A 27,885-nucleotide genomic window follows, 5' to 3' on the forward strand; every position below is an offset into this window, starting at 1 on the left:
GCAGAAACCAAGTTGACTTCAAGAACGCCTTCCATTGTGAAACATTTGGTTCAAGATGGCCTGACTAAAAAAAAAATGAAAATGCGGAAGTGGTCGCTACCCTGCTGATGAGCGCGCTGAGCTCGCCGGGCGTCAGGCCGTCGTAGAGCCCGCCGAAAATGGGAATAGCGATGATGATGTAGCTGAGGAAGCCGCCCAGGTAGTCGAAGGTGTTCACCCCAACTACAAGTGCACACAAATATCAAGTTGTCATATCTTGTGTGCGTGCGTGCGCGTGCGCGCGCGTGTTCTTACTATAGAGCCACAGCTCTCGGTTGATCAGATTTCGCTGAGTTTGCAGCAAAGTCTGCAGACGTCTGTCGGTCCTCATGTGCTCCACTTTACCAGCCCTGCAAACGCAGCTCGTTACACGTTTCCACTTTCAACACTCGCGCGTGTAAACGGGAAGCTCGCCACTCTTCGCATTAGCAAAGGTATGAAAGTACCACGTGCGGGGTCGCTCACCTGTAAAAAGCCGCAGACTCGGCGTTGACTCGGATCTGCATGTGCTTGAATCTGTGCTCGGGGAAAAGATAACAAGGCAATCAAAAGCGCTGTATCCATACATTTGCTACGTAATTTTAGAAATATACAAGAAGAAGGCGGCACGGCGGACGACATCCGCCTCACAGTTGTGAGGTTGCGGGTTCAATTTCATTCATTTAGTAATTAATATATTCTTCTTTTATTGTAATGATACATTGAGAATATTGACATTTTATTATATATATATATTTATATTTTAATCATTTTGTCTAGTTTTAATAAAGAGTCAATCTTTTCTTTGTCCTGGTTTTTCAGAACTTTCCGAGCCCGACCTCAACTAGAGCTGCGCTTCAGGAACACGCGTCCGCGCGTCCTGTTATTTTCCACGAGGCCGAGAGCCAAGATCCAACAGATGCTTCCTGTCCGACAAAACCCCAGTGATTGATGACAACGATTTCAAAAGAAACGCTTCCTCAAATTGAAAACGTCGTTAGCGACACGGCAACGTGCATATTCACTCGGCGTACTGTAGAGATTGTTCGTGCTGCGAGTACAACGTACCTGAAGTCGCCCTCCAGTTTCTCTTGCTCGAAGAGCGTGGACACGATGGGCCCCATGAGGATTTTATTGGCCACGGTGCCCACCACAAAGTAAGCGAAGATGCTCAGCGGGCCCATCCAGCCTGTGCTGAAAGTGCAACGTGCTGCAGATCATTTCCACAATACTGGACAATATTTGGGAGGAATGAGGAATTGAGAACAAGGCGATGGACGGGAAAAAGCCCCCTTTTTGGCCTTTACTGCTTTGGCTGAACAAGTTATACTAATAATACAAGTAGGAAGATAAAGTTTGAGGAGTGGTTCATAGACTGTCCAATGTCGAATTTTATACATGACGCAAATCAAGGGCTACAAAATTGACAGAATGAGCCCCGACACGTGGAGTTTTTCTTTTTTCGAAACTGAAAAATGTTGACTTTTTGCATTCGCCTGACAAACCTGACAAAATTCAACAGTTTTTTCTTTCTTTCTGTTTTCGAATCGGCCAGCAGCCCAAATGCGTGCGTGGAAAGCTTCCTGGCACAAACTCGAAAAAATGCTGACCAACTTAACCCTCCCGGAAGCGTCGTCGTTTTTCGATGGAACCAAACCTAACTGACGGTCGGATCAAAGGATCTTTCACAGCAAGAAGTGACCGCATCACATCCCTGCATTGACGCAAACGTAGAAAAACAAACCAAAGACTGCATTCGAATATGGAGGCCACTTTATTTATATATAGTGTATACAGTGGACGCCCGCATACTGCCCAGTTCGGCACCCGCAGATTCGCCGATCCGCTGATTTTCTTTTCGAAAAAAACAAAAAAAAAACAAACCCTGAAAACACTGATAGGTAGATTCTTCTCGGTTATTCAATACTTTTTAGGGGTTACAATTTTTGTTAAATTGAATGCAATTGTGTGTGGATTTTCGCCATTCGCGGTCCTGCCCGGCCCCCGTAGCGAGGCTCCAGTGTACTGTTTCCAATACCTGTAGAAGCAGTGGTAGGTGTAATAAGCCAGCGTGAAGGGCGACACGACCAGCCGACTCGCCATCGAGCTCATCTGCTTGCACAGCCTCTCTGCGTCCTGACTGATCCGCTGATCGCTGCGGGTAAAACGAGCGCACCTCTTCGGCGTCACATTTCAAAGGATGCAAACTATGTATTAAACAAAATGCAATAAAATCAAGCACATACGGGTTGTCTATGTCCTCTCGGAGCACGTTGAGGGTGTAGTAGACTCGTCCCTGGAAGTAGGCCGTGTGCAGGCTCTCCGTTAGCGTCTTCCTCCAGTCCACGTACATCAGGTTGGCAATGTACTGGTCCAGGCTTTTCAACTGGTACCGCACGGAAGACAAGCTCGTATGATCACTTTAATGAGTTGGAATTGGACAAAAAAGGCTCAAAGTTCAAAATGCAGGAAACATGTCAGACTGTCCTGACCAGCTGACGCAAGTGTGATGCCGACCAAATAAAAGTCAAAGAAATCAAGTTGCTCACTACAAGTACACAACTGTATGACTTCTACCCAGGAACCGTTGTTAGTAACCCGAGTCCAAATGCTCGCCAAATACATTACTACAATCAAGTAAAGAACTTTTGGATTTCTACCAAGGTACCTTATATGGTGACCAAAGTCAAAATGGACTTACTGTAAGGAAGTCCAGCCTTGTGTGTCTACCAAGGGACAATATTTGATAAGTTTAGTCAGAAATGGACACCAGATACCTCAATTTAAAGAAGTACAGCCATGTGATTTCTAGCAGCCAATCAGCAACGCTCATAATAATGGCGGTCATACAATCAAATCTGAAGTAAATATAGGAAATCCAAATGTAAACATAATGATCAAATATTCAATGAATAAAATATTAATTAAATGTAAGTAAAACATCTTATACTGGTATATTATTAAATTTATGTTTCATCATAGTAATATGTATTGTTATAATATTTATATAAAGTCTAAAAAAAAAATCTGATGTACAATGAAAAAATATACAGGCAGTCCAATGAAAGGCATCAACAGTATTTCTAAATGTTTTCTTTCTATGCTTTTTTTTTAATTCCAAAAAATAAAAAGCGCAATTTGGAGATACAGTATGCTATAGTATATAATGTTTTTTAGGACAGGATATGCATTACAAAATAAAAACCTTCACAAATGTGGTTTGAAATGCACAACTACATATACTACTACATTCTTCGGTTGCGGCTGTGTCTTGTTTTTAAATTGTCTAAAAGAGCAGAAAAGGCAACAAATTGGAAGAAATGGACAAAGTATAGTCAATAAAACAAAAACGGACGTAGTTTTCAATGTGTACGACGGTGCCAATCAAAAGTGAACTTTGTTATTTATGTAGGGGAAGAATTTGTTGATTAAACTTCTGTCATCGATTTCATCAGTTTGTGCAGGTGTTCCTAATGATGTGGCCGGTGGATTCATGTACATATTTCATATTTGCATTAGTTCAGCACTGGCCAATTGGTTTATTCGTGGACTTTTGTGCCCAGGCCAAAGCAATAACCGAATTACTTTGGCGCTATCCAGTGATATCTTGATGTGATGGAAAAATGTTGACGTGCGTTGAGGAGTTCCATTTGGGCACCAGTAGCACTTTGCTGCCATCTAGTGGCATTTGTTGGCAATTACAAAGCTTTTTAGGTGGCGCGTCATGTACTTGGAAATTTGACGGCAGGGTCGGGTGCCTCCCGCCACCGTGCCGGAGTGACGCACGGACTTACAGTGGAGTTGAGCACGACGAGCACCACGGCAGTGAGCAGCAGGCTCTTCAAGCCCTTGTCGTCCTTGTCGGCCAGCACGTTGTAGAAGCGACTGGGAAGGACGCCTACTTGGTAAATGATCAGCTGCTCTGGATTGAGGAGAGAAGATTAAAAAAAAAAAACGTGTGTTAGCACCTCGTTAAAAAAGAAAGCGAGCTCATCAAATCAGGCAAAAGGTTAGAAGCTAAAGGTCAGACGCAGACAATGCACTTTAAAGTCGCTATCAGCGCTGCGGTTACACAACGACGCGACGGTGACCAAAGAAAATTTGCTTTTTTCCGACAAAAGTTTTTCTTTATTTCATAAAATTGTCCGTTTTATTGTAAAATGGACTTCTTGATAAAGTGTGTTCTGAAAATTAGCTACTTGTCACAAAATATGGCATCTATATTCTTAAACTAGTACGACTCATTTCTCATTAAAAAAATGTGACTTTATTCATGTCATAGTATGACTTTTTCCCTGTAAAGGACTGGTGACTTTATTCTTGTAAAATTTAGATTTAGAATCTTGTGAGATTGCGTCATTTTTTTCAAATTAGGATGCCCTAATTTCTACAATTGTGCAATTTTTTACTGATACAATTCGGACATTATTTTGGTAATGATGACTTATTTCTCATCGTATGACTTTTTACCTTGTAAAATTGTGACTATGTGCTTATATTATAGTATAACTTTGTTCATCAAAAAAGTGAGTTTATTTTGCGTTATTATTCATTTACATTATTCAACATATCTTTGAAAAATGTGACTTTTTCTCATAAATGTACATCATTTTGTTTTGTAAAATTGTGACCTTTTTTTCATGATTTACAACACCTTTATTTTTAGTCCTAAACTTCTAACTTTCGTCAGTCGCGACTGTCTATGACTTTTTTTCTCAGAAAATTGGACTTCTCTTAAAATTGTGTATTTTTTAACTTAAATTTGAGACTTTGTTCTCACTATATTACGTCTATATTGTCGTGACAGTGTGATTTTTGTCATTTTTCTCTTTTTTTTTTTGCATCAAACTATGACTTTATTCTTGTAATAACATAATCTTTTACCTTGCTGTGCAATCGTGCAACGTGTCCTGCAATGTTTTTGCTTGTGTTTTGTTTTTCCTGAGCTTCATAGTACCTGCTAAAGTGACTGCCAGTAGCGTGGCAAACATGAGGACACTTTTGCTGCTCCAGGACGGGAACAGAACCTTCTGGATGCTGCAGAACCTTTTCACGAACCTCCAGTCCAACTTTGGTCTACATAGAAAGAGAAAGCAGCCGCAACTTGTGCTGACACCCTTCATAAAAGAAAAGCTTGACAAATCTTACCTTTGTGTCGTTCCTCTTCCATTTGACTTCTCGAAGTGAGCCATTTGCGTCTGAGAGAATTTAAAAAAAAAAAAAAACATTTAACTAAATTAGCTAGCTGAGCTACCTGACACTAGCAGGTATAGTAGCCTAAAAATGACCGCACATTTACAGTATTTAGCGACAGGAGTATCGTACAAATGAAAAGCTACTGTTTTTTACAAGGTTCACTAAAAGACGTTTCAATGAATGCCGACACCGTCACGGTGGTGACTTTCTCCTCCAGACCGATTTTCAGCAAACACGGCGACTCTTTGGGTTTCTCGACAAAGTAAAAGTCTCAGCTTCCGCTGTAACCGGATGCTGGGAGTTTTCGAAATAAAAGCTTGATGGCGCGTTCAGGGTGGCCTGGTTTTACGACGGCCCACCGACACAGGCCGTTCGTAGCAACGGCCTACTTACTGTTTTCGCTGGACTGTTTTGATTTTATGACCTAGAGGACAAGTGTTGCAGAACATGGACATCGATTAGGATTCATAAACACCGCGTAACAAGAAATAAATACAAGCCAGGCAAAAGCAGCTAAGAAGGTAAAGATTTTAATACACTTAAGTGCAGCACTCTGAAATGTCCTGGTCATGATAATAATTCAAAAATCTCAATACACCATCTTATTCAATATGGTATAAGACATCAAAAATATTGTATTTTATATTCACGGGACGACTTGACATTACAGTAAACATCATTCACACGAGAGCGAGACAAAAAAGCAAAGTGACAATAATAATGCAGCAGAACACAAAAAAACAAAGACACAATAATAGTGGTGATGGAATACAGATTAGACAAAAACAATCAAATATCATTTGGAATACATTCACGTTTTAGCAAACACGATTCATCGTTTGGTTTATTCAAAGCAAAGTGATGGTGATGCAAAAAAGCAGTCATCGGAAATTAATGTGAAACAAATTAAACAGAACATTTGATTGTGTGAGGAGTTGCCAGTGGATATGAAGTTTTTTTTTTTTTTTTCCGACCCCCCACCCCCACAATACTTCATGGAAGATGGAAAGCAGCCATGTGTCTGGTTTCCTTCTTTTGCCAGTGTGTTCTCAAGTGCTTGTTAGTTTTAAAATGTTTTAAAGCTGTTTACATTGTGCATTTTTCAGACTATTTCCAGTACTGTATTAACAGCAGCGTCATCAACTTCAAGACCCTGTAAAGTGAATTCTGAGATTTCTATCTAAATACTGTATTATACATGTTTAAAGATAATTGCTGAAAATATGTGCAAAAGGTTTTACGCCATTTCAGTTTTCTTGATTCTTTGGGAGCGCAGCTGAAACGGTGCTGCGTGACGCACTTTGGAGTGCGACACGAGTCGCCCCTCCCCCATCAAAGAAGAACTTGAGCCCCTTCATTCGTATCAGCCACCAGCTAGGCCGCATCACAGCGCTACGTTGTCAGCATTGAGTGCATGCACGTCACACAGAAAGATGGGAGAGTGAGGAAGGGAGAATGTTTTTTTTTTTTTTTTTTATTTATTATAAAAAGTCCTACTTGACACTCGGCGTGTGGACAGGGGCTTCATGCTGGCCTGGCCGCTTTACAGCGCCTCGTTGTCGGCCGTGAGTGCACACGTCATGCAGAGAAAGACGGAGGAAGGAAGATTTATTTTATTTTTATTTTTAAAGAAAACGTCAGACTTCCTAGCCAGTGTGTGGACCGGGGCTTCAGGATGGCATGGCCACTTTAGAGCGCCTCGTTGTCACGGTGTGGTAAAGCCCCCCGCGATGAATATATTCCAGCCACGGGATGCTTTAATCAGATATATTTTTATGGCCTAAACATTTAGTTATGCACAGACATAAGAAAGATGCTAGACAAACTGACGTCCATTTTCCAGTTCGCAGAAGTGGTATTTGATTGACAGTTGTGCAGGCATGGCTTCAGTAGATTCAGTGGACACGCCCACAGCGTTTGAGAGGAGAATACGGCTTGATTTTTCAGTCTCATTTCATATGATGGATTTTTTTTGTTTTGTTTTGTTTTTTTTAAATCATTGAAATTTGAAAGGGGTTGTTAATGACTCTTCTCTGGTGTGTGTCAAGACAAGACCTATTTATTTACAATTTTATGAAAATGTTTTTTATGCAAATAGTTGGGTCTCTGAAAAAGAAAACAACTCAATTGTTTATCATCTGCCCATTCTGAATTTTGCTAAATTGCGAGGCCGCAACGCGACTAATATTCAAAAGAACCGACCCCGGAGTGAGTTTCTACACATGCGCAGGGTGGATATTTGGTTACATTTGGTCAGTGGCAGCACTCGCGCATGCTCCAGTTATTTGCGGTCTGGACACACAGGGGGAAGCATCTGAGATAAGCATCGAGAAGCCATCGCTTCTGCACAACACCCAAGGTCTCCCCCCGGTCGTCATGGTGACGAAGGCCGTACTCTGCATTTGCACGAGCCAGGACCACGCCCCTGAAACCGAGTGATGTCAAACGGAGTGGGACAAGTGGATATTAAGTGTGCTGTCATTCTTTATGTAGTATTTTGATTAATACATTTTGTTAAGACACCTGGGAACTTTTTACAATAGTGCTATAAAGCATAATCAAATAATCACAAAGAGCCAGGGATATCGGGATTTCGGGGGAAATTTCAGGATGACGGTCGAATATCACCAGATTGGCATTCACCCCGTATATCGGTGGGTAAGAATTCCAGCAGTGCACGACAACACCGCCGGGACAGCGCTTACGCCAGGCTTACCAGCTTGAAGAAGAGCGGCACCACGCACACGCACGTGAAGCCGACCACGCTGTAGACGATGTAGCGGTACGGCAGTTCCACGGCCATGCGCTGTCTCGCCCGCCTCACGTCGTCCGCGGGGAGCCCGGCCAGTCGGCACAGGAACGGGATGGCGAGCGCTTTCATGACCGTCCGGGTGAGCAGGATGACGGCCACCCCGACGGCGAAGCGCAGCAGGGAGCGGGCCGCCGCGCCGGCACCGAGCGAGCGCGCGGCTAACGGCAGCGAGGACGCCGGGGGGTCCGCCGTCAGGCCCAACCGGAAGTTGACGTGGGTGGCCAGGGCGGCGCCGGCCCCGGTGCCCAGCGCCTGGGCGGTGTCCCCCCGTGAGGTGCTCCAAGAGTCAAGGGAGAAGGCCACGAGTCCGAGGCCGACGTGCGACACGACGATGACGAGCGGCGCGTACGCGTGCGTCATGTAGAAGTCGTCGATCTTGTCCAAAGTTTGCTGGAAGAAGGCCAGGATGAGGACGCTGTACAAGAAGCCCGTTATCACCTCCTGCAACGTTCACAAACAAATGACTTCACTTTGAATCGGTTTCCATCCGAAGCTCATGCTGCAGTCATTGTGTCCTGTAGGTGCCGCCATGTTCAACTTACGTCATTGCTGTGGAATCGGTAGGAACAGCTGACTGATAAAACAACGTTTGTATTTGATATGAACAAACACGAGTCGCTTAGTGATAAAATAATGATACAATCAAATGTTATCTGCTCCACGTTTATCAGTTCTTTCCGTTACAAGATTACAGGCTCAGTGCCGATTAGTGCTAAGGAACCACTTTTTTTGCTGCACAGCTAGAAACTGTCACTTAATTTAAGGCCACTGTGGTAAACATTGTATTTAAGCTAAGTTAACTCATTCACTGCCAGCCGTCTTCAAAGCAGAGTTCCCCATATTGCCGGTCGTTTTGGAGCATTTTGATCTTTTGAGCCACAGAATAATGTGGTCTGTGACAATATAAACACCAAACTTAGCAAAAGAAAGCATAGACGCTCTTCATTTACCAGGAAATAAAGTTCATTTCGACCTTTTTCAGTTCTTCAGTAAGTCAGCAGTAGAACATGGCTTACGAACAGCAATTTCACAAACAAGCTGGGTGAGACCCTCTTCCACAACTACCAGTTGAAAAACGTATTTGACGAATATAAACGTCGGTGGCAGCCAATGATTGGATTCCAGTTGACAAATGTAAATGTCCACGACAGTAAATGAGTTATTGTAGCGTTGTTGTTTATGACTGATAATGATCGTAGATGGTAGTTTTTGATTTTGTGACATTTTCTTCACTGTTCCTGGAGAAACTGGTCCGACTTCTCTGTCAGTCTGATGTCTAAAACATGTACGGGTCACTTGCAGGACACAACATTAGGAACCATACGGATGTGCAGTGTGAGCCCCACTGTCGGGTACTCGTGTTGTGTTGCCACTTACCAGAACCGAATGCATGCCCATGTAGACTCTGCTCACACACACCAGCGCGCTCCAGCACAGAGCCACGCACAAACCCAACACGAACGGGTACTGGGAGACAAACAAAAAATAACACATTACAAACATACACAGGAGGAGGAATTTTTCTTGGTGAAATCTTATTCGAGTGTCTTCTCCTTCACTGGAAGCCGCCCGTCGTCGCATAACACGCACTGTGTCGGATCGTTGGCATCGCACGTTGGCAAAAGAGCCGTTAAGATCCTTATCACAATGGCCCGAATGTGCTGGGCTCGTTTTAGAAACAGGAAGGCGCGGCGGCGCCGCCGCTGCTGCGTCTGAACAATGACGAAGGCCCACCAACATTCGGACTGAATTTGTTGCAAGAACCGGTAACGTTGCGATCTGATATGAAACAGGTCTGGCCCACTACCTGGCAGACTTAAAAGTGGCTCAAGCTGGTGGACAGACAACGGCGCAGTAATGGTTGGCTGCGCGCTTGGTAGCATTCGTGACAATACGCATGTTATTTGAATTGTCACAATTTAAAGCAGAGGTTCGGTTGTGAAATTCCCGTAGACATTTACGTTCATCGACTAGGATCCCAACAGTTCGCTGCTGCCGACGTACTGTGTATAATTGTAAAATTCACACTTGTAAACCACTTTAGATGGGAGCATTTCGCCACTTTCAATACAAGATCAGCACAGCTTTTTAGTAGTGCGGTTTATGCAGGAATATACGATAATGACTTAATACAGGGTAGGGCATCAATTGCAATAAGTGGTGAACATTCGCTTGGGGTAAGTGTCTGGCTTCCTGTTCCTGTCGGCTCTTTTGAGTTTGTGGTTCAAAACAGCATAATTGTCAGTTCCCCCCCCCCCCCCTCTCTTATTTCTCGCAAATGACTTTTTTTTGCCCTTTTGCATCGAATCGCCGGAGTGTTACAGCCACCAACTGTGACATGTTGTGTTTTCCGGGCGGCTGTTTTGACCTGCCAGCGTCCGTAGGTGAGCATGAAGAGGCCGAAGGGGACGGCGGTGCCCGTCATGGCGTGCGTGGACGGCATGCTGTACTCGGAGTTGTAGAAGACCTCCACCTTGACCACGGGAGGCGAGGCCGGCCGGGACCAGCGCACCATGTCCTTGGTGGACTGGCCCACCATCAAGTTCCAGGCCCACACCACGATGAGCCGGCGGCTGACCAGGGCGTCGATGTTCCAGAAGAGGAACGGGAAGAAGGCGATGAAGAACATCTCGTTGCCCAGCTCCGTGCCGAAGGTGAACAGATAGAAGAGGAACTTGTTGCGGATCAGGAACTCCTGGCCCACGTCGCCGGTCAGCGAGTTCCTGCGGAGGGGCTTGGCCCGGGCGGAGCTCTCGTCCTCGTCCTCGTCCTCGGGCCCGGGGTCGGGGTCGCTCGCCTTCCCGTTGGCGTGCACGGCCGCCCCGTTGCTCGCGTCGTCCCCGGGGCTCCTCCTTCGTAGCTCGGGGCGGTCGTCGTCGCCGCCGCCGTCCTGCGGTTCGACGGTCGCCTTCTCCGGAAACGTGCCCCGGACCCCGCAGAGGTGCTGGAACCTCGCCACCAGGCGGGGGTCCTGGAGAGAATGACACGTCTCCGCGAATGTCTTGACGACGCCCGTCGCCATCGTGTCGAAAGCTCGTTTGGTCGCGTTTCACTCGCGCGAGCTCATGGTCGGTGTTCGCGTGAATCCAACACACAACACGGCGGTTTATTCGGCAGCATCCAAAGTGCAATATTACATCACGGAGCCGGGCCCGGTTCGCCCGGGATGTCGCTAACTGCGTCAAATCCGGATTGTGGCGGCCCTCTTCTTCGGTGGTGCAGCGTTTCTTCTTCTTCCACTGCTACCACTTACCCGCCACATCCACTTTTTCTTTCTGATCTACGCGCGCCCTCTGCTGAAACTACGGAACATTACATATTACACCAAAAGAGACGGGGACGGATGGATGACGTAAGAATGGAGAGAGATAGATGGACATAACGTAGCTGGTTTTGTATCATATTGAACCACAAGAGAAACATTTGCAGACACAGCACGTAGCCTGTTAATAATATACATAAATTTAAAAACTCTAGAAATGATCATGAAGAATGCAGCCCTATGGGGGGCACAAGCCAGTGCAAACTGTAGGCCGGTCCCAAGCGCGGATAAAAACAAACAAATGCCAAACCAATATGAGCGTTGATCCAAAGAATTCCAAACCGGATCGGTCGTGGCCCGGGTCAACGACGTCCGCCACCGGCGCCGGTGGAAATTCAGCTACTGTGGGTCGAAGTCGAAGAAGAAGAAGAGGTGGAAAGCGGTTCTTCTGCAGAAAGAGAAGAGGAAAGCACAGAGCCGAGAACTGAATGTGGGGACTTTGAGTGTTGGGACGATGACGGGAAAATCTCGGCAGTTGGTTGACATGATGATGAGGAGGAAGGTTGATATATTGTGTGTCTGGGAAGACCAGGTGGAAAGGCAGTAAGCCTAGAAGTTTCGGGGCAGGGTTTCAATGATTTGACCATGGTGTCGATGGGAAGAGAAATGGAGTCGGGGTTATTTTCAAAGAAGAGTTGGCTAAGAATGTCTTGGAGGTGGAAAGAGTATCAGATCGAGTGATGAGGCTGCAACTTGAAATTGAGGGTCTCACGTGTAACGTGATTAGTGGCTATGCCCCACGGGTAGGATGTGACCTAGAGGTCAAAGAGAAATTCTGGAAGGAACTAGACCAAGTAGTGGGCATCCAGGAAAGGAACTTGGAGGGAGAGATGCTGGTAGACTTTGCAAAAAGGATGCAAATGGCTGGAGTGAAGACTTTTTTTCCAGAAGAGGCGGGAACATAGGGTGACACATGGCTTGGACACGTCCGGAGGAGAAAAAGTGAGTATATTGGTAGAAGGACGATGGGGATGGAGCTGCCAGGCAAGAGAGCGAGAGGAAGAGCAAAGAGAAGGTTGATGGATGTCGTGAGGGCAGTTGGTGTTGGAGAGGAGGATGCAGGAGATAGGCCGACGTGGCGACCCCTAAAGGGACAAGCCCAACGGGAAAGAAGAAGATTGAAGTGATCATGAAACTAAATCTCCGTTCACGCCAATCGTTGGGTTTCTCTCCACGAAAGAAGCGATGACAAGACTGGAAATGGAGTTTTCCTAATGCAAAGTAATAGCTTTTGTTCGCACGTGTAAGTAGCCGCTGAGTGCTCGAAGCAAAAGGCAAAGCGGCATTTGGGCATTATTACCTCGTTCGATGTCAAACGAGTGTTCTCGTTGAAGTATATGACCGACGAGATGGAGCAAGTGACAAATCGAGACAGCATCTACTTTTAGTTTGAAAAGCCTCAGCCAGAAAGGCACTGTGAGCGCGACTCCAACTTGCACAGCAGCGGCGGGCGCACTTACTTTTGCCTGACTGAGTGTTGACGCTCGTTCAGCTTGATGCCAGCTTCATCTTCCAGAGCAGCGAGCAGCGAGCAGCGCCAAGTCTCCGCCCTGCAGCCTGCACCATGCACGGGGGCAAAAGAGGACTGGTGGCCCCGCAAAACACCTTTTTGGAGAATATTGTGCGACGCTCCAGTGGTGAGTTTGACTTCGGAAGAATGTCGTAAGTGTATGAAACGCTTGGATACAAGCTTTGAAGTCAAACTTCAATAACTGCAACTGTGACTGTAAAAAGGTGGATGAGAAGAACACGCAACATCCAACTGCATTCTCCTGACGCTTGCAGGGATGAGCCACTTAGTTTAAGAGGCGGCCTACATGTTGGCGTGTGCCATCTTAAATGCACTCGCCGCTATTGGATCTCTCCGTCGCGGCTGCATTAGTGCTGAGCGATACGTACGGTATCTTTGCAATAAAATGGGCCGGCAGCGCAACTGTCGCAGTAACGAGGCTTGAATTCACGCCGCTCGACAGCATAAGGCGGAAACCCAGCCTATTCATAAATTCCTTTTTATGAAAGTAGTTTTGACTCCATAAGCATACTTTTGACCAAATTGCTGCAACGACTGTTTCGAAATTGGACTCTTCCACAGCTGCTGACATTTATTCTGATGCATACGGAACAAAACACGTTTGTTGAATTAGCCTCGACTTTGTCCGTGTGCTTGAAGCAAATGCACGGCAGCCTAAAGTGTTCCCCCCCCCCCCCCCCCCCCCCCCCCCCCCCCCGCCAAACGTCCAAAGTCATTAGGAGCAATGGTTTTTCACTCCTCAACATTTGCTTGCTCGGGAACTTTTGCAGCGCCTCGTGCATTTTTAATCAAGGCCGCGGCTGGAGCATAAACATTTGATCAATTGCTGCTTGAAATTTGGATGCGTTTTCATGCTTTTTCCCCCCCCCCCCACACATTTTGTTTCAATGAAATATGTTTATTATTATGTTGCAAAATGTACCAAGTATACAGTGTCAAAGTATAGATTTTGGAGTTTTTGTTGCTGTTTTTTTCCAGAAACCAGCTTCTTGTTGGGAAACGCGCAGATCGTGGAGTGGCCGGTGGTGTACAGCAATGACGGATTCTGCAAGCTGTCCGGCTACCACAGAGCCGAGGTCATGCACAGGAGCAGCACGTGCAAGTATATGCTGGCTTGTTTTTCCTTGTCGTATGTACACATTTAGTGGCTGCCGCAAAGGAAGTTTGAAGGCCTCAGTGAGAATTGAACTCACGGCCCCTGAGATGTGAGGCCTCAGGGAGGGAGGGAGGGAGGGAGGTAGGGTAGCGCGGATGGATGGGAGGACCGATGGATGGATGAAAAACTGCATGAATGGATGGAAAGAAGGAAGAAAGGAGTGATGGCTGAACGAATGATAGCTGATTGGCCGATGGAAGGAAGGACAATGGATGGGTGAATGGCGAGAAGGAGGGAGCGGTGCCACTGCATTATTTTGCTAAAGGGAACGAGGTGTTGCGTTCCTCCGTTTGAAGCTTCATGTACGGAGACTTGACGGACGGGACGACCGTCGACCACATCCGACAAACCTTTGACGGCTACGAGTCCAACTTCTACGAGGTGCTGCTCTACACCAAAAACAGTAAGCCTGGCGTTTTTTCGGGGGCCGTACACCGCGACGACGCCCACTCGGACCTTCTCCTCCTCATGCGGTGTGTTTGTTTGTTTGTTTTTGTGGCGGCAGGAACGCCCATTTGGCTGTACATGCAGGTGGCGCCCATCCGCAACGAGAACGACAAGGTGGTGCTTTTCCTCTGCACCTTCCGAGACATCACGCTCTTCAAGCGGCCCATCGAGGACGAAGCCGCGCGAGGTGCGACGCCGCTCGTGTGTTGACGGGTGCAAATGGGCCGTCCGTGTGCCAGTGCGCACGAGCCGGACCGAGAATTTCAAACGGTTTTGTCGAGGCCTCCGCTGCGAGATGGTCAGATGGATAGAGGGAAGCGAGGATGCCCGGACGATGGATGGAGGGAAGGGAGGATAGATGGAAGGAAGGAGGGATGGGTGGATGAAAAGAAGGGAGAATTGAGAGATGGACAGATGGGTGAATGGAAGGATGGTTGATCAAAGGAAGAAAGGAAGGATTGGGGAGGGACAGAAGGGGGCGATGATGGATGACTAGAAGGATGATGGAGGGAGTGAAGGATGGATGGATGGATGGATGGATGGATGGAGGTTGGATGATAGGAAGAAAGCTCCGTTGTGGCGAATTGGGTTCCCGGTGAGGCCAAAGAGCGAACTCGCGCCTCAGTGCGGATCTGAAGAAGATCGAACGATCGCTCGACGGTTTTCCGCAGGCCAGCGGCCGCGCGTTCGGCCGTCCCGGACGGGATCCGGCCGTCCCACGTGCCCGACGTGCCCGACGTTGATTGACTTTGTTTTTTGTTATTATTATTATTATTATTGTTATTATTATGATGTTTTGCAATACATTAATCAAAACATATTTCATTTTGAAGATATCGTTTCATTAATTCATGAAGAAAAATCACTTTTATTTCAGAAAATTGTACATTTATTTAAAAAAATATACCAATCCCCTAAATATGTTGATATTTTAAATATTTAAAATGACACAAATTTATTACAACAAAGAAAACAAAATGAATGAATACACCAAAATAAGTAAATCAAAAGTAAATCATAGAATAATCTAAAATAAAAACAGTGACAGGTTGAGGCCGGGACAAGAAGTTGGTTGTTTTGTATTTACAATCAATTTTCCTATCTCAAACGGTAGGAATTAAACAGTCATAACATTTGAACAAATAATTCATCTTAAATGAAATATGATCGATTATTAATACAAATACACAATGTATAAACTACAAAATAATCAACTATAATGGATAATACACGTACATGTACAGTAACATGGGGTGATACCTTTCGTTGCTTTCTAAGCCAAAGTTGCCACTTTTCGCGAGCTCACAGTTTTGACTTCCTGTTTATGAGCATGCTCGCTACTGCCCCCTGACTAAGCTTCGCTGTAATTGCACTCACACGTGACGCTGCCCAAACGATACAACCAAATAGTGTGGATACGTAATGTTTTTCGGGGGTGCGTTTTTGTTCAGGATGGACAAAGTTCGCCAGGCTGACGCGAGCGCTAACCAACAATCGCAACCTGGTCCAGCAGATGGCGCCCCTGAGCAAGACGGAGGTCAGCCACAAGCCGTCCAGATTGGCAGAGGTGGGCGAATAAATGATGCAGGTCGTTTTTTTACGTGCTTAGGCTTGCGCACTTTTCATCGACGCATATTCTCCCCGTCCGTACTTCTAGCACACCCACCGCGCGTAACCAAGAAATTCATTGATTGAATTCGGAGGCTGGCTGGAAATTGTCGAGGGTTGGATTTTCCTGAGACTTGCGAGTGTCATTGAAATCCGTGAGAAAAATCAAGCACACTTCAAATATGAAAATATTTCAAATAGCGGATGTGTTGTCAGCCAGTCGAGACGTGCGCTCTGCACTCGAGCACTTTGAAGGACAGCGTGTTTATTTGGGGGGGGGTTCTGTAGGAAATAAATCCAATAAAAGCCATTGAATCAGAACACTGCGCTTACGACTGCGCCAAAGCTTCCTTTGGCTACGGACCGGCCGAGGCACTTCATCACATAGACATATTTTGACCACCGGCGTAGAAGCAAATGTCGAAGTCTTCGCCAATAAATATCATGAGTCAAGCCCTTTAACAGCAGACTCACAGCGCCTGAATAAAATATTTTTGGTTGAGTCTCTCGACATACATTTGATAGCTTTCCGGAAGCCGCTGGCAACGTGTGGCGACGTCGTAACCGAATCCAAACTTCAAGTGCGATGAGATGTTTCACCTGCACAGTGCAGAGAAGGTTCCGAAAGCCAAATTTGACAGGGGGCGCCCACAATTTCGGGTCGCTCTAGCCACAGGGTGTAAGTGTACGGAAGACTTGAGTGGACGGGAGAATCTGCGCATCCAGAAAAGCGAGCAACTAGAAATAGCAAACTGGACTTCACTGTAGCTCAGTTTCACGTGGTCTTTTCTGGTCCACGTAAGGCCCTCCAGCTGGGCTCCGACATCCTCCCCCAGTACAAGCAGGAAGCCCCGAAAACCCCGCCGCACATCATCCTGCACTACTGCACCTTCAAGACCACGTGGGACTGGATCATCCTCATCCTCACCTTCTACACGGCCATCATGGTGCCCTACAACGTGTCGTTCCGCACCAGGCAGAACAACCTGGCGTGGCTGGTGCTGGACAGCATCGTGGACATCATCTTCCTGGTGGACATCGTGCTCAACTTCCACACCACCTTCGTGGGCCCCGCCGGCGAGGTCATCTCGGACGCCAGGCTCATCCGCATGAATTACGTCAAGACCTGGTTCGTCATCGACCTGCTGTCCTGTCTGCCCTACGACATCATCAACGGCTTTGAGCATTTCGAAGAGGTGAGTGCCAACAGCCACGCTCGGGTTCCCGCCGGCGCCGCTTCAACTTCTTGCGCTTGATCTCTCTTCCGCAAGGACTTTGTGACGCCTTCGTCCCCGGCGAGTCATCTTCGTGACTCGTCAAACTTCCACAGGAACGGGACCAGGACGGAGGACTCGGTTCTGCCAGTAAGGGACTTTTGCTCTTTAACGCTGCTGCAATCCACAGACAAAACTTTGGTAGGCCACATGACGGGAAAACTGCAGTTTGGGGGGAAAAATAAGAATAAATGGCATGCTTTTACCCACCACTTGATTGGTTTTATGCAGTAAACGAAACACACGTTGATATACAATACGGCAGTTGACCCAAATAAACAAATGATCCCATTTGGGTTCCCTTGTTGGCATCCTTCATCGGCACATAAAAGAAGTAATGATGAAACAACCAAAGCACACATCATCACTAAACAAGAAAAAGGTCCAACGCGATTGATCTCGGTGTCGGTATCACAGACGTCTGGCATTTGAACAGGGGTGTGTAGACTTCCGATATCCACTGAAGAAGATTCCTTCCTCCCTTCGTCCCTCAGGGTCTGAGCAGCCTGTTCAGCTCGCTGAAGGTCATCCGGCTGTTGCGCTTGGGCCGAGTGGCCCGCAAGCTGGACCACTACCTGGAGTACGGCGCCGCCGTGCTGGTCTTGCTGGTGTGCGTCTTCGGCCTGGTGGCCCACTGGCTGGCCTGCATCTGGTACAGCATCGGCGACCACGAGGTCATCGACGAGACCACCAACACCATCAAGACGGACAGCTGGCTCTACCAGCTGGCGCTGAGCATCGGGACGCCGTACCGCTACAACGCCAGCGGCACGGGGCGGTGGGAGGGCGGCCCCGACAAGGACACGCTCTACATTTCCTCGCTCTACTTCACCATGACCAGCCTCACCACCATCGGCTTTGGCAACATCGCGCCCACCACCGACGGGGAGAAGATCTTCTCCGTGGCCATGATGATGGTGGGATGTAAGTACGCGACTCTCTTTGGATTCCTTCCGCTGAGCCACCGAGAACTCGAGTGGGCTCGCTCCGTTTCCCTCCTTTTAAGTTCCCTGCACAACTGAATAGAGAAGAGGCTCGTCTTTCAGATGAAAACAGTCGCCCCTCGCCATATTGCGGATTTTAAAATCGCACGTGTCTCATTTTATGTCGCGGGATTTGGTGGCGATCTTTTTTCCACAAAGGCGACGATTACGGCAAACTGTCGTAGCAATAAGTCCAAGCCGGCGGAAAAGACAGAATGTCCAAAGTTTGGGATCACGTCACAAAGAAGATCAAGTGTAACGTGTCCACTGCAAAGGACAAAGGAGAACTAACCGGCTTATGCAACAACACGTCTACAGAAAGGTAAATATCATTAGCTAATTACCACCGCTAATTGGAACAAATTGTAAATTGATTTACCACATAGTAGCAATTTGCAAAATTTTTTTTAACCTTTACTCCATTATTCAATGAAAACGTGCCTGTTTGCTGTTTTTGTGCCATGTCTACCATCAAAGTTGTGCTTTAGTGCCATCTTGTGGCATCTCGGTGCCAATGAACACTATTGTTGAAGTGAGGTTAGGAGCTTCTATTATTTGGGCCGAAGCCCGAGGGCCACGCCGTAGTTATGACTTCCCTCGGAGGGCCGCTACAACTGCGCACCCCTAAAGATGAAAGATGACCTCATAAATGACCTGTAAATACATCCGGTATACACAACACATTGACGAATAGCCAGTTTTGAAATCGGAAGCCGATCAAAACATGGACGATTCAAAGGGGGGTTGGAATATCTCAATGGCATGACACCAGAACACAATGAGCCATTTTGATTTGCGTTTGCGGGCCACATAAAATGATCAAATCCTGTAATAGATTATGATTTCTAACGGGCTACTTCCTGGTTGACAGGTGAGGACGCAAGACGACAGGACCGTATCGTTTTTGATCGTGAGGCGGGAAAATGGACAAAATTGTGACTGAAGTCATTTCAAAAACGTTGAATGTCGAATGACGTTAGGTATTGGCCAATGGGAGTCTACCATTTGCATTCAAGAGTTTGGGCTGGGGGGGCTGTGACATTATGACTGGAATTGAGAAAAAGAAAACATAATGGAACCCATTCTGTTCCTCTTTCTCTATATATGTGATCGTAAATTTGCATGTCTGAAACTGAGCCCCCCCAACATGTGCCCCCCCCCCCCCCCGCCACCCCCCCCACACACACTTGCCAGTGTTAGGTAATAAACGGAGAGCAGGCGACACCGGGCTGGTGTTCCCATCGAAGCCTGATGAAAAGTGACATGTGGAGCACACGTGTGGCTTGGGTGGGGGGCCGGACGTCACCCCCGCCCCCACTAGGGACCACCACTTTGTGTGCATAAACGTAAGCGACATGGCGTGGAATTCAATTTGACGTGTGAGATTAGCAAAAGGGCGGTGTGGTACGATTGCAGGGTTGAAGGTTTGAATCCTGCCGCAGAGGAAAGCAATACTTCCGCACGCGTGCTGAGGCGCTAGTATTCTTTCCGAGGTGCCCGAAAGCAAGCTCAATGGATCGCTGTCTCAAAAATGTGGGTTTTAAAATAAGAATGTTAACGTTTGTCAAATGACATTTTGAAGGAATAAAAGTAAAATACGTGAATGAATGAATAAATAATAGTGACGCAGTGCCATTTTTATTCAAATAAAAGTCACCATTTTTATTGTCTTGCTGTTCCTCCAAACGCTGTTTGTCAGGTGACATTTTCTCAGGAATCAAATGAAAAACAGAACCAGTGCAATATTTTTGAAAAAGAATCTTTGTAAATGCCTCATGTTTGGCCCAATCGGAAACCGAGGCTAACCCGAAGAAACCTTTTGAAAAAACTGATAGCGATACTGAAAGCACGACCGCCGATCATGTTGTTCACCGAAGGTTTTTGCACGCCGGCCAGTGAGCGTTCGCGCCCGCCTTTGGCCGCCTCCTGTGCGGCATCGTGTAAGGTGACGCGCCAACAACAGTGAGGGCGACACAAAGTGACAGCCGCGCTCGGAGCCTCCCCGCCCCCCCCTCGAGTACGACACCACCAGTACGCCGGCGGCGCTGTTGCGAAATCACGAAAGCTCCCCGGTCCGCACCAGTGTGGGCTACAATTACCGCCGATGAATGTCCCGCTACGGATACGGTGATTACGCGAGGTCGGCCGGCCCGAAAGGGAGCGCGGCGCCCGCGGGCCTCGTGCGCTCGGCGTACAGTAGTCGCCGAGCGAGCGGCCATCTCGCCGGATATGCGTCTTTAACCTCTTTCCCCTCCACTGGCTCCGCGCGCCCGGTCCGAGACGCTGACTGACTCTTTGAGGTCACCGCAGGCAGCCAGGACTGCTCACATGGCCGCCGTGCATTACAAATGATAATATTTGTAACAACGCTTGTTGTCTTCTCTCGGCGAACGTGTGCGCGCGCTGACTTCCACTTCAGCTTAAGTTAGTGCTGGGAAACACCCAAGTACAAATACAGCACTCCCTTGACGTACACGTCAGATTTGTTCGGTGACAAAAAACTCATAAATCCATGACAAATATATAAAAAAAATTTAAACAGGTCAGCGTAGAAGAGCCAGCTTGTCTGTGAAATTCGGGGTTGCAAACCACTTTAATGACTGACATATTCCTGAAGAGGGCAGCGTCGCATCGCTTCGGACTTTTGAGAAAAAGATGAAGCTTCGGAGGTGAATCTCGGCTCGCTGCGTCAAGTGTGGGGGAGGTGTGTAAAAAACAAAAAAAACAAAGACGTTCTACTCGAGCCGTGCGCTGAGCCACCGTCGCTCGCTTATTTTGCCATCAAAAGCCCTTTCTCAGGTTGGTTTTTGTTGACATGGAAATAACTCCATACGACAAGCATGTCGATAATGCGGTTTTATTGATTGCGGTCGAATACCCACGTTATGTTCAGTGTGTGCGTGCTTTGTCGCTTTACCTTTCAGCGCTGCTGTACGCCACCATCTTCGGGAACGTGACCACCATCTTCCAGCAGATGTACACCAACACCAACCGCTACCACGAGATGCTCAACAACGTGCGCGACTTCTTGAAACTCTACCAGGTCCCCAAAGGCCTCAGCGAGCGCGTCATGGACTTCATCGTGTCCACGTGGGCCATGTCTAAGGGCATCGACACGGATAAGGTACCCTTCGTCACGCTTATCATTACCGCGCCCCTTCAAGGCACAGCTTAACACAAATAGTGTTCCGCCTCCATTTGTCAAGGCTAGAAACTTCCGCGAATAGCGAAAATGCACGATTCATCGCTGCACCTCCTAGAAAGATAAGTAGTTCCCTACAGATGCCATAAGATGGCGGCAAAGCACTACGACTAGTCGCTAAGGACCGCTTTTCGAGTGAACCTCGGTGGACATCTGTACTTTCCACTCAATGAGTTTTTCTTTGGATTTTGTTTTCTCTCCAGGTGTTGTCCATCTGCCCCAAAGACATGCGGGCGGACATCTGCGTGCACCTCAACCGCCAGGTGTTCAACGACCACCCGGCCTTCCGCCTGGCCAGCGACGGCTGCCTGCGCTCGCTGGCCGTGGAGTTCCAGACCACGCACTGCGCGCCCGGCGACCTCATCTTCCACGTCGGCGAGAGCGTCGACACGCTCTGCTTCGTCATCTCCGGCTCGCTCGAAGTCATCCAGGACGACGAAGTCATCGCCATACTCGGTAAGAACTGCAACGGCGATGCTTGAAACACCTCAATCTTATTTCAAATTCATCTTACAACATTAGCCTAAAAAGCTAATGGCTTATTGTAGCTAAGCACATAAATTATACTCCAACAACTCACACTTACTACAAATAAAGTCAGTGACCTCTAACGACCGCTAACGACCGTTAGTGAGCCCCGACAAGGATGCTAGGCCACAAGTGTACGAGTCATTCAGCCATGTCTCACTTTCACGCTTACCGAGTTGAAAAATATAACTACTGACTGCTAACAACTGCTCGCGACCACTCGTGATCGCAGGTGGCTGCTAACGATTGCTAGCGACCACGAACAACTGCTAACAATAGCTATTGTCAATACCGCTAGTGACTGCTAACCACTGCTTTTAAATCTCTATTGAGCGCTAACGACAGATCTAAGGACCGCTAACCACCAGTTGTGATCTCTACTAAAAGCTAAGGACAACTATTAATTGCTAATATCAGCCAACAATCACTATTGACCACTAACGACCGCTGGTGACCTCTGACTGCTAACTCTGACCCTTCATCATTCCCTTATCGGGGTTGTCGTATGAAGCCAGATTGTCTAAATTGTGTACATTTGTCACGAGTTGAACATGGCATCGTGTCCGCATGTGTGCACATGTAAAATGCAACAAATACAACATATTATTTTTATGTATTTACATGTCATCATGTTTTGAGATCAGATTTTCTTTTGATGCATTTGACAAATAATGATCTATGGTTTTAATCAACTTTTTTTTTGGATGCATTCGTTCTCAATTAAGTCATGAAAAAGATCAACGTAATGAGTTCTTACGACCTTGAGAAAGTCATTGATTTGAAACTTGCGATTGTAAGCGAGTACATCTTGCCAACACCGGTGGCGCTGTCGTGTAGGCAAAGGCGACGTGTTCGGCGACGTCTTCTGGAAAGAGAGCACGATGGCGCGATCGTGCGCCAACGTGCGTGCGCTGACCTACTGCGACCTGCACGTGATCCGACGAGACGCGCTGATGCGGGTGCTGGACTTCTACACGGCCTTCGCGCACTCCTTCTCGCGCAACCTCATCCTCACCTGCAACCTGCGCAAACGGGTAACCGACGCATACGCAAACTACACGCTAGATACGTCTCATTTTATTGGTGGTTAAATGATACAAACAATTTTTTGACATGGTTTTATTGTCCACGACAAGTTCTTTGGTAGTCAATCTGGAAAGATTTGCGCGCCTACAAAACTGGCAATGCGTCACAAAATCAGACAGCAGATGAAATCATTTGACTAATTATACACAATTTATCCCGCTCATCTAAAAATAGATACTCATTTGACAACATTTCATAATCGATATTTAAATATGTTGTGTTCAAGGCAAATCATGTGGTGGGGTGGCACGCTAGCGCCCTCTATTGACCAGCCACCACCGATCCCACTTCAGGCATTACATTAAAGTAAATAAGAACTATGCAAATAAGGTGCAAAACATATTTAATAGAGCTTCCTTCTCCGGGCTTGAGATATTAGCCTGGTTCACGTACATTATTCTCATAGGAGAGAAATAACATGAATGATTTCATTCCTATGTTCATTTATGTAACAATTGACGTCACAGAGGCTCTGGAGTCAAATGTAAACGTTGGAAATGAACATTTTATCGGACTAGTGTTGCCCGCGCTATTTTGCAGTTCGTCATCGGTGCCCCTGGAATATTGCAATTGTTTTGAGCGATTGTTTTTTTTTTGTATTGGATTTTTAAAGTGTACTTACAGTCGTTACTGTAATGCCCTCGAATGTGGAAAAGGAGAGTCTCAGTCGCCGATGCCGGGACATCAATCAAACATTAACGCACTCAAAGCACACTCGTGCGGAAGCTGCTGTCGGCCACAGCTCGCACCCTGACACTCACGCAGAGTCGCTGAGTCTTTTAAAAGTGTTTGAATGCACATTTAACTTTTAAACATGGCAAATAATGAACTACCATGAATTAAAAGCATATTATTCAATGACAGCAATGAATTCCCAGTATGTCATGTCAAAGAATTGAGAATTCAACACGACATGCTGTTAATTAACTGGGGTCATTAATTGCAAGGGGATGCACGAGGTGAACACTGGCAACGTTTGTGCCTGACGATCACGTTTGACGCAAATGTTTTGGCTCCGTTGTTGCGTCATCGTCCCATTAAGGACCTCCCCCAGGGAATTGCTGCTTTCAGCGCTTGAATATTTCAAGCAAATGCAAATGCTTACTTAGCTTGAATGCTTTGGAACAACAAAAGTGCTGTCGTGGTTGAAAATACAAGACTGAAATGATATGAAGTGTACACAAGAAGCACTTTGAGCAAATTCCTGCTGACTCATTCGTTTAAGTTGTGAGGTCTGTTTTGACTCAGCGACAACGTTCAAATGTTTGATTGCAGTTGATCGTGTTACATTGTCATGTCCCGCTGGCCTTTTTGCAGGTGATCTTTCGAAAGATCGCAGACGTCAAGCGGGAGCAGGAGCGCCAGAGGAACGAGGTGGCGCTCTCCATTCCCGACGACCACCCGGTCCGGAAGCTCTTCCAGAGGTTCCGGCAGCAGAGGGACGGCCAGACGCCGGGGGAATCGTCCCCGTACTTGGATGGCGACTGCCCGCAGGAGAAGCCGCCGCACGCCGACGCGACTCGCGGCCGAGCTGAGAAGTCCGAACAAAACTGCAGCGCAGATGCCGTGGGGTCTCAAGCGAGGCCTTGTGCGGAGAAGCCGCCGAGCCAGGGGGTCAACAGAGAGGGGAACGGGGCGACTAGGGGGGCGGCCGCCTGCAGAGGAGGGGCTAGAGGGTGGGCAAAGTTTAAAAATGCCACCTCAACTGCACCTCCTCCTGTGGTTGGAGAGCAAGAGAAAGGCCACGGTTGGGCCAAAGGATCTCAGTCGTCGGAGCAAATAGCATCCAACAAGAACCAGAACCAGGGGGACGGCGGGGAGGCGGGGAGCACAGGGGGCGGCGCCAACACAGAGGAAGCCACCGCCCTGCATAAAACGGACTCGTGCGACAGCGGCATCACCAAGAGCGACCTCCGCATCGACCGAGTCGGCGACTCCAGGAGCTCCTTCGAGCGCAGCCCCAACGAGCGCAGCCCCATGGAGCGGAACCCGTTCGGGCCCGGCGGCTCCGAGCGGGACCTCCCGCAGGCCGCGCTGTACGAGGCCAAGGTGGAGCTGAAGGCCGACATCCGGACGCTGGGCGCCCGGCTCGCCGCGCTGGAGGCTCAGGTGGGCGAGATCCTTCGGCTGCTCTCCGTCAGCAGGAGACTCTCGCTGCCGCCCACGTCCTCGCCAAGGCCCAGGTTTAGGAACCAAGACTCTGTTGCCGCCTTGGTTAGACTCCGAAAAGACGACGGGCCCTTTTGAGGGAACCGGTTACAAATTGGAGTCCTCTACACGGGTACAAAGAAGGACCCCAGGAAGCATTAGCTAGCTGGCCTGCCAAAGAAATGCATGAAAACAATTTTAAAAAACACGTGACAGGGATTTTACAGATACAGTACAGTTGCTTTGGCAGCATGTTGTGGCATCTCTAGGCACTAGAGGCACCTTTTTTTGGGGGGGGGGTGGGGGGGGTCATCAATGACTATGTCTATCACAAAATATTTAGAATTGCCATTATTAACACTTAAAACTGAAAATATATCACAAACTATGATCCCGAAACACTACCCTTCAAAATAAATCAGCCTTACAGCTGAATTGCACATGTACATCTCTCTCCGTAATTTCCACTAACAACCCAGGCTAAACTGATCTCGTCTCATGCTCGAGATGTATCGACTCTGCCACCTCGGACTTCATTTGGTTTTTGCATTATTCGTGAACTATGGTGTACCTATAGGGTCAAAAAGGCTCAGTTGAGTAGCTGACTTGAAAAAATGAAGTCATTGTAGAGGGCGGTCACTCACCCTGGTTCCCAGATTTTAGGGTAAAGCAAGAAGTAGCCGAGTAAAAAAAAAAAAAAACTCCGAATTTGACTTGCTTTGGCTTAAATCCGCATCAGCGAAGAAATACGGTGGCCCCAAACAGGTACCAGGTACCAGGTACCAGGTACCCGACTGGGGGAACCCAGGAGCGATAAGACAAATTCTTGACTGGCCTCACTGATGACACTTGACCTCCGCCAAGGTCAAACAAACTCGTTTAGTACCCTGTAGGCGGCGCTCCATCTGCTGCGTTTGATCGGTAGGAACACCGCCGGCAGCCAAACGCCAAAATAATATCACGTATCCTCACCAAAATGGTCTTTTTTCGCTATCCCGCTTCCCCGGCGGAGGTACCGTTAACGTGCTTATGAAGGCTTTTGTTGACGCGCTAGCCTGACGGGAATGCCGTGTCAAAGGTCAACAGCTCCCCTGCCGCTTCAAGGCTGACTCATGGAACTGTACATCGGCGTCGGTGCCTTAAACTTGACTCTAACCTCAGTGATGCTTTGTTGATGAAGCTTGAATAATATGTTGCCATGTGTCCGGTCCAAGAGTAAAAGTGGATTTTTCATTAGGTTCAAGGTTTCATTTTCTTATGACTTTGTTTTTCCAAATTCTGTTAGTTTTAACTCATTTTTAAAGCCCGTTTGCTAGTATTTAGTCTTTTCTCAAAAAAATGCTGAGCTTGAATTTTTTGGTAATTTCTCAGGCATGAGTTTAACACTTAGTAAACCAGTATTGCCAGTCAACTACCCTGAGAATGCCCCATCTTGGAAGCTAAGCAGGGTCAGTCCTGGTTAGTATTTGGATGGGAGACCACATAGGAATGCTGGGGTCGGGCGGTGGGCCAATCACCGGCTCCCGTAAGAACCTACAGATTGCGGCCTTATGCGCCTCGTGGCACTGAGATTGCTAAAAAACAAAACAAACAACAGTATTGCGTAATAAAGACTCACAACAAACGATACCATTTAAAGACAGATGAACAGTCATCCACAAATTAAATATAAAACCTGCAGAAAAAAAAAAAAAGGATTTCAAATCAATCTAAAGCTCATGTATGAAAAAAGGATTTTCACAATAATTAAAGTTCGTTTTAATTACTTTTGTGAACAGACAATCCAGTTTCAGTTGTTTATTTTCATTTCAGTTTACCAAAAAATGTTTTTTCAATTCTGGTTTTATTTCATGTGTGTTTGTTAATTATAATAACGATGTTAATGACGCAAGAAGTGCAAGATGTGTTTCCCTTACGTACGTCTATGAGAATGGTTATTAGTTGCCGTATGCACGTTAACCAGAAAAGTGGATGCAATAAAGTGAATACCATTTTATTGATTGATTATTATTCACGATAAATCAGTGCAGCAATGCAGTGTCGCGCTCAGGTAGCTTTGAATTGCGGATTTAATGCCAACATATCTTTGTCTAGTGTGAGAATGGATGGCGAGACGTATCGGGTTGAAAGGGAAAAAAAATGCAAATTTGGGCCTGATGATGTCATTTGCTTTGTGTGACAATCAATTTTTGTGAGCACGTGACCTCTCCGCCGCATCGTTGTACATATTCTAGATTTGTAAAAGGCCTCGCATGTATCCAGGGATGTGAGAAAAACAACAACAACAACAAAAGAAAACCAAAAAAAACAATGATACCTGACCACCAGCTGCTGTTCTGTCTCTTATTATTTAACTTAGCAACAACATTTTAAGTCAATATGTGGCTTCCTCTAATATTCCAAAATCACGCTCGCGTCATTGAAGATTAAATTGTCAATCGTGCGAAAGTCAGCACCATGATTATCATTTTTTTAATGTCTATATAAGTATTATGGTTAAAAAAAACAATGCAATGATTTTTTTTGTAAGTTTTAGAATTATGAAAAATAAATAGAAACAAATTACAAAGCAAT

At 46.8% G+C, this 27,885-nt stretch overlaps 3 protein-coding genes across 9 annotated transcripts in view; 1 reads left to right on the forward strand and 2 right to left on the reverse strand.

The window, feature by feature from the left end:
- The window catches only part of abcd4 (ATP-binding cassette, sub-family D (ALD), member 4), a 10,566-nt gene extending 5,260 nt beyond the window's left edge, over positions 1 to 5,306 (reverse strand). For 3 of the 7 annotated variants that reach the window (XR_009785333.1, XR_009785334.1, XM_061753169.1), the window contains exons 1-9: positions 5,167 to 5,306; positions 4,976 to 5,094; positions 3,813 to 3,940; positions 2,265 to 2,404; positions 2,057 to 2,173; positions 1,087 to 1,212; positions 505 to 555; positions 295 to 389; positions 101 to 222 (exon numbers count right to left, since the gene is read on the reverse strand). Coding sequence is in view for 5 of the 7 variants with exons in the window: in XM_061753169.1 (XP_061609153.1) it covers positions 101 to 222; positions 295 to 389; positions 505 to 555; positions 1,087 to 1,212; positions 2,057 to 2,173; positions 2,265 to 2,404; positions 3,813 to 3,940; positions 4,976 to 5,094; positions 5,167 to 5,246 (978 nt within the window). In the remaining 2 variants the exon portion in view is untranslated. Of the gene's footprint in view, positions 1 to 100; positions 223 to 294; positions 390 to 504; positions 556 to 1,086; positions 1,213 to 2,056; positions 2,174 to 2,264; positions 2,439 to 3,812; positions 3,941 to 4,975; positions 5,097 to 5,166 lie in introns of those variants that run through there. The other 4 variants (XM_061753170.1, XM_061753171.1, XM_061753172.1 and 1 more) reach the window with 4 other exon arrangements.
- Positions 5,238 to 11,247, reverse strand: LOC133467950 (sphingosine-1-phosphate phosphatase 1-like). The gene is made up of 3 exons (XM_061753174.1): positions 10,395 to 11,247; positions 9,404 to 9,493; positions 5,238 to 8,467 (listed from the first exon to the last, which is right to left on the reverse strand). Exons 1-3 carry the CDS (start codon positions 11,046 to 11,048, stop codon positions 7,916 to 7,918), a joined length of 1,296 nt encoding a protein of 431 aa, XP_061609158.1. The 5' UTR covers positions 11,049 to 11,247; the 3' UTR covers positions 5,238 to 7,915.
- Positions 11,248 to 11,641: 394 nt separating this feature from the next.
- On the forward strand, positions 11,642 to 27,638 carry LOC133467946 (potassium voltage-gated channel subfamily H member 5-like). Its single transcript, XM_061753162.1, has 12 exons — positions 11,642 to 12,985; positions 13,858 to 13,981; positions 14,332 to 14,438; positions 14,541 to 14,669; positions 15,934 to 16,049; positions 16,894 to 17,286; positions 17,362 to 17,454; positions 17,859 to 18,288; positions 21,272 to 21,471; positions 21,753 to 22,005; positions 22,915 to 23,111; positions 24,481 to 27,638. The coding sequence occupies exons 1-12, from the start codon at positions 12,913 to 12,915 to the stop codon at positions 25,408 to 25,410; spliced, it is 3,045 nt and encodes a 1,014-aa protein (XP_061609146.1). The 5' UTR covers positions 11,642 to 12,912; the 3' UTR covers positions 25,411 to 27,638.
- The last annotated feature ends 247 nt before the right edge of the window (positions 27,639 to 27,885 follow it).

This window comes from Phyllopteryx taeniolatus, chromosome 18, assembly GCF_024500385.1.
Source record: "Phyllopteryx taeniolatus isolate TA_2022b chromosome 18, UOR_Ptae_1.2, whole genome shotgun sequence".
Classification (NCBI taxonomy): Eukaryota; Metazoa; Chordata; class Actinopteri; order Syngnathiformes; family Syngnathidae; genus Phyllopteryx; species Phyllopteryx taeniolatus.

What these genes read in the sequence shown, in the direction of transcription:
- LOC133467950 (XM_061753174.1), bottom strand. Translation starts at nt 11,048, where the DNA reads ATGGCGACGGGCGTCGTCAAGACATTCGCGGAGACGTGTCATTCTCTC. An exon ending in TCACCTACGGACGCTGGCAG is followed by an intron (nt 9,494 to 10,394) that starts GTCAAAACAGCC and finishes TTTGTCTCCCAG; the next exon opens with TACCCGTTCGTGTTGGGTTT. An exon ending in TGGGCATGCATTCGGTTCTG is followed by an intron (nt 8,468 to 9,403) that starts GTAAGTGGCAAC and finishes TGAACGTTGCAG; the next exon opens with GAGGTGATAACGGGCTTCTT.
- LOC133467946 (XM_061753162.1), top strand. Translation starts at nt 12,913, where the DNA reads ATGCACGGGGGCAAAAGAGGACTGGTGGCCCCGCAAAACACCTTTTTG. An exon ending in CGGAGGACTCGGTTCTGCCA is followed by an intron (nt 17,455 to 17,858) that starts GTAAGGGACTTT and finishes TTCGTCCCTCAG; the next exon opens with GGTCTGAGCAGCCTGTTCAG. An exon ending in CCTGCAACCTGCGCAAACGG is followed by an intron (nt 23,112 to 24,480) that starts GTAACCGACGCA and finishes GCCTTTTTGCAG; the next exon opens with GTGATCTTTCGAAAGATCGC.